Raw genomic sequence first — 5,524 nt, 5'->3', positions numbered from 1 at the left:
CAGATTTGAATATGTGAGCATGCTTGTATGAATGTGGGGTGTGCCTGTGTCCCTCACAATTGACACCCCTCCCTTTTAGGCCTAAAGGTGCCTCAGGACAAGGATAGTCCCTTGGGCAGAAGCCAAAGTCTCCCCTGTTGGACTGAGAGGCCCCCAAGGAGAGATCCCCCCACACCCACCTCCCATAACCCCCCATGAGACTGCCAGTCATAGGAGACTGAATTCTTCCTCCCAGTGTCTTCCTTCCACCCACTCGCCCCAGCTCCAAGCCCAGAACCCTGCTCAAAAGGGGAGCTCAGACAGTGTGGAAAAGAGGCCACCTGATAACAGGTAGAGTAGAAACACAAACTCAAGAAATGCATTTCTTTGCCTCAGTTTATTTGTCCTGGTTTTGGTCCAGAGGCCAGGTTCATACTTACCACACAAGAGTCCCCAGGGCCGTTGCTTCAGCCTCACTCCCTATACCTTTCACCTACTCACCCACACATTTTGCAGATAGGGAGATGAGGGCCAGAGGCAATGTCAGTGATCTCCAGGTCACTGCTCAGCCATCAGGATCTTGTATCCTCTTGGCTCACAAAAGCAAAGCAGGGAGCTCAGCTACCTTAGTCCTTGGTTCTCCCTAGAACTCACCTGCTCTCCACCTCACAGAGCCTCTGCCGGAGCCCATCAGCCCCATGCAGTGACATAAGGGGGTAGGGCCCAGCATCCTAAGAGCTTCCAGGAGCTGGACTGACACTGCCCACTGCCCACTCTGGAAGGCTGAACTGCGGCTCCTCCTGGCCCAGACAGTCTGATCTCAGGGACACAGACCAAATTAATTTGACATGCAGGGTTGCGAAAGCCAGAAAGGCACAGCAAGTAGAAACAAAGAGAAGGAAGTAAGGTTTTCCCAACAGCCTTAGAACACCTGTCCATTCCTTGCAAGCTGCGAAAGCACACATTCCTTTTCTATTTTTTATTGAGGTGTAATTGACACATGACATTATATCAACACAGATTCCTTTTCATCAGAAGTTTAAGTCAATAAGGTTTGTAACAGTTGCTCTGCAGTGGAGGGGTATGATTTGTTTGGAACTGGTGTTTTAGAATTCCTATTCTCCCAGTCTTCTCAGGGTTCTGCCATTGTCATCTCCTCCATCTCCCATGTGCCCAATAGCAGAGTTCAAGCAGGACAGTCCCCTATCTTCTCCTCTGATCTCGCCCCCATGCCTGCCATGGTGTCAATCACCATCCTAGCTCTCTTCCCTGATAGCAGTTCTCCACCAACTGCCCTGGCAAAGTTGCAGCCAAAAAGCCATGGTAGGCCAGAGCAGCAAATCCACCATCAGGGACAACAGCCTTAGCAGAACAAGGTCTGGGAGGAATGAAGGTGAGGGATCAAGAGAGTTAGCCTGAGAAATTCCAAGAGAATGGATCAACCACAACCTTCAGATAAATGAGAGCAGGCTAGCCTTTTCTCCAGCGAGCAGTGGGACCCTGTGGAGACAAAAGGCTAGTGTAGACCACGGGTAACATAAGGTATGGATGGATGCCCTACATATACAATTGAACATACATGCTCCTAATATGCATATCCCATGCACACATGTACCCCTACACATAGGCTGTACACACGAGGGCTCATTCACAAATACCCACCAGAAATCTGCACACTCAAACTCACTTATATGTAAACACACATCTTTTGCATATCTATCTTCACTCACACACATAGATACACACCATGGGGTACCCATCCATGCATACATATACAAATTTACTTCCTCCTACATATATACTATGGGCTTCCCTGGTGGCTCATATGGTAAAGAATCCACCTGCCAATACAGGAGACATAGGCTCAATCCCTGGGTCAGGAAGATCCCTCGGAGAAGAAAATGGCAACCCACTCCAGTATTCTTACCTGGGAAATCCATGGACACAGGAGCCTGGTATGCTACAGTCCACAGGGTCACAAAAAAGTAGGACACCACTTAGCAACTAAACAACAACAACATAAATACTATACATACACATATGTACATGGTCACACATAGGCTTGTGTGTCCACAAGCACACATACTGATGCACAGGTGCAGATTCACATGTGGCCTGTGCACATGTGCCTACATGTTAGCACTGACACACTCACTTATGCTTCCCTGCACTTATGCCAGCAAATGATCTGTACTTGCTTGTGCATAACCACACACATGTCTGCAAATATATACATAAACCCTCGCACCCCTGTACAGAGACACCTTTAGTCTTGGTCCTGGGGCCTGGATGGTACTGCCCTCTGTTGTAGACAGCGGATAAGCTCCTTCCGGTTATCTAGAATGGTGTCAAAGCTCTCCTGCAGACGGGCCTGCTGGTCAACCAACTGGTGCTGCAGGCCCCGGATCCACTGGAGCAGGGCCAGGCGACGGTACATCACCAAGTGCACGTGGTGCTTCTCCTTCTCCTGCTCTTTGTAGCGCTCCTGAGCCTGCAGCTGCTGCACAGCCTGGGCCACCGAGGGCAGAAGGTGGTCTGGAGGGCCGGGAGGGGTCCCGCAGGCAGACTCAGGGCTGCGGCTAGGGCTGTCAACACTCAGGGAGCTGCTGGCATAGCCATTGTCCTCCAGCGGGGAGCAGACTGTGCTGGCACCGCCCGTCTTCTCAGGCCCAGCTCCAGGAATCTCTGCCCCCTCCGGGGGGCTGCGGATCTCCCCCTCAGGGAGTCCAGGAGCCTGGAAATCCTGATTGTCAGAGGGCAACTCGGAGGAGCTCCTCATTAGTACGGGCTCCACTTGGCCTGGCATCCCGTGCCAATTCTCATTGGCGTCCTTGGCACTCGTCATGAAGTTGGAGTTGCTGTCTGGTTGAAGTTTGGGTGGACATACTCCAGGAGGTGGGCCCCCCAGGAACTGAGCCCCCTCAGCAACCCCTGGCTGGATGGCGAACATCTGGTCTGTAAAGGGGAAGCAGAAGAGAGTCAGAGCAGGCGAGGGTAGGGCACCTGAAGTCAAGAGAACCTAGCAACAGACACCAGGCTGCCCCTTTGCCTTGACTCTGCTAACACCTCCCTTGGTGGCTGTCCTCTTCCCTCTCTGCTGCCGATTCTCAGTCTCCTCACAGGGTTCTCCCTCAGCCCTGAGGCAAGCTGTCCTCTCCTTGTAGGCACTTCTCCCCAGATGACCTCACCTTCTGCTGGAGGTTCAAGAACTACCATGTGTTGGTGACTCTTAGATCTGTCAGAGAGTCAGATCCAACTGCTGCTGAATTCTGCAACCAACCACAGGCTCCTCAGATTCTGCACGGCCTGCCCTGCTCCCTGTTCAGTGTCGTCAGCCAAGCAGGCCCAGTCTCCAATCACACCGACCGGAAACTTCGGGCACTCACACATGCACGCGCATGTACATACAGCTCCCTTTCTCTTGGTGTGGGCCATTTCTAACCTGGATTACTGACTGCTATGACTTTTTCACTGACCTCTCTGCCTCTAATTAAAAATGTAAATTTGTCATGGCTCCTGCTCTAACCTGCTGCTAAACCTCTTCCTGGCCTAAGAGGCTGTGTTTCTTCTGGCCCCTGCTCACTGCTTCAGACCTGTCTCTTACCACTCTCAGCCCCTCCCACCATCCCAAACTGCTCAGAGATCTCAGAACACACCATTATTCTCCTCCCACAATCCCCTTGGCCCAACATATCCTTCCTCTCCCCTTCCCTCCCAGCTCTTCCCTTCTCCACCTGCAGATTCCTTTTCGTATGCTAAGTGAAGTGAAAGCCGACCCTGTGGACTACACAGTCCACGGAATTCTCCAGGCCAGAATACTGGAGTGGGCAGCCTTTCCCTTCTCCAGGGGATCTTCCCAACCCAGGGATGGAACCCAGGTCTCCCGCACTGCAGGCGGATTCTTTACCAGCTGAGCCACCAGGGAAGTCTTTGTATGCTAAGATTCGGCTCTAATATCCCCACCTTGCTGAAACCATCCTGACGTTCTCCCCATGCCCCTAAATACACAAACACACAGTCAACTGTGCCTTCCTCTGGGTCCTCACTGCTTGGACACATGCTGTCTTATGCCTGTTTGTTTCTCGTCCCTGGCACATAGTTGATGGTCAGTAAATATCTATTCAACATGTTTTTATTTCCTCTATCTTGTCATAGCAGCCTACTGGCCCCTCTACTGGACATGGAATTCCTCTCTATAACCTCCACCATGTTCAGGAGCCAGCACAGAACCTGGCACTGAGCAGGTGGCACTACCTCCTTGCTGAGTGAGTGAGCAGGGCAGTTGGATCTGGGCTGCTGACAGCTCAGGGCTGGAAGAGCTGGGCTGGGTTCCCTCCTCTGCCCAGTGAGGAAGCCCTTCTCCCACTGACAAACCTCTCTTCTGGCCTCACCCCTTCCTTTCATGTTTATTACTATCCCAGGTCCCTGCCTCTATCTTGCTCCATCCTGAGGCCCTGGAGAGAGGGCACATCACATTATTCTTTCCTTCCCAATAACCGACTTCTCCCCAAATCTGAATTTAAGTTGACAAGTTTCTACTGACCATAAATTACTAGGATTAGAAAAACGGAATCAGTAAGAGTAAGGGGGAGCGTCAGTGAATGTGGCAGGGACGCTCCCCACATCCAGCACAGTACTGGGAAGAAGTCCTGGGGGCAACAGTAGGGACAGTCCCTTGGAAACCTACAGACTCCATCCCGCTAAGCAAGGTGCCCGGAGATCGTCCGCACCCAAATGTTTTCTTTTTTTCTAAACTTGGGCGGGGCCGTGAAGCAAGCTGGAAGGAGGTGGGGGCGGTGCTAAGGATCAAGGGGTCCTCAGGGAAGGTAAAATGGGAGCCAAGAACCCTGGCATCAGGCTTCTCTCCAAGCTAATCCGCAATTTGTCGGGGGTGGGTGCGGTGGGGCGGGGATGGTGAAGGTGGGAGGTGAGGGGATGGGCGGGGGTGGTAAGGATGAGCGGAGGCGGCTTCTCTTCCTGCCTAGACTTGCGGGAAAGGGATACCATCCCCAGGAGACAGAGAATCCAGACCATCTCTCCCTAATCCTCCCCCACCTCAACCCCCCCGACCAGCAAAAGGCAGCTGGGCAGAGGCAACGACCCCCACCCCTTGCGGCTGGGGTCCAAACCCTCCCGATCCGGCCCCGACTCACTGCCTTGGAGGCGCCGCCCCGCCCGGCTGGCTCCGGTAGCTAGGTCTCCGCGGCGGGAGCTGCTCCCTCGGGGCTGGGGAGGTGGTCCCTTGGCCTGGGCGTCCCCGCGGGTCGGGGCGTGGGGTGCGGGTTTCCGGGCTCTGCGCCCAGCCCAGGCCCTGACTGCGGAGTCGGGCGGCGTCAGCACGGCGGGGCGGGGCGGCCTGGCCCACGTGGGCCTGTTGGGTTTCTTGCGGAGCCGCTCGCAGGTCCGAGCGCCGTAACCTCCTCCCCCGCCTCCGGCAGCCTGGACTCGGCCTTGCAGGTCCTGTTTAATTTCTTAACTGCATTCACTAGGTCTCCCCGATCGGTTTGCCTCACAGTGACATTTTCAGAATGAAAATCTGATCGTG

General features: G+C 53.7%; 1 protein-coding gene across 1 annotated transcript; it reads right to left on the bottom strand.

Annotated features, from left to right (window-relative positions):
• Positions 1-636: 636 nt before the first annotated feature.
• C6H1orf216 (chromosome 6 C1orf216 homolog) lies at positions 637-5,304 on the bottom strand. Its single transcript, XM_055587019.1, has 2 exons — positions 5,133-5,304; positions 637-2,934 (listed from the first exon to the last, which is right to left on the bottom strand). The coding sequence occupies exon 2, from the start codon at positions 2,927-2,929 to the stop codon at positions 2,246-2,248; it is 684 nt and encodes a 227-aa protein (XP_055442994.1). The 5' UTR covers positions 2,930-2,934; positions 5,133-5,304; the 3' UTR covers positions 637-2,245.
• Positions 5,305-5,524: the final 220 nt, after the last annotated feature.

The sequence above is a fragment of the Bubalus kerabau genome, chromosome 6 (assembly GCF_029407905.1).
Source record: "Bubalus kerabau isolate K-KA32 ecotype Philippines breed swamp buffalo chromosome 6, PCC_UOA_SB_1v2, whole genome shotgun sequence".
In the NCBI taxonomy this organism is placed as follows: domain Eukaryota; kingdom Metazoa; phylum Chordata; class Mammalia; order Artiodactyla; family Bovidae; genus Bubalus; species Bubalus kerabau.
Note: the sequence above shows the minus strand (reverse complement) of the source record. Positions and strands in the feature narration are given on the sequence as shown.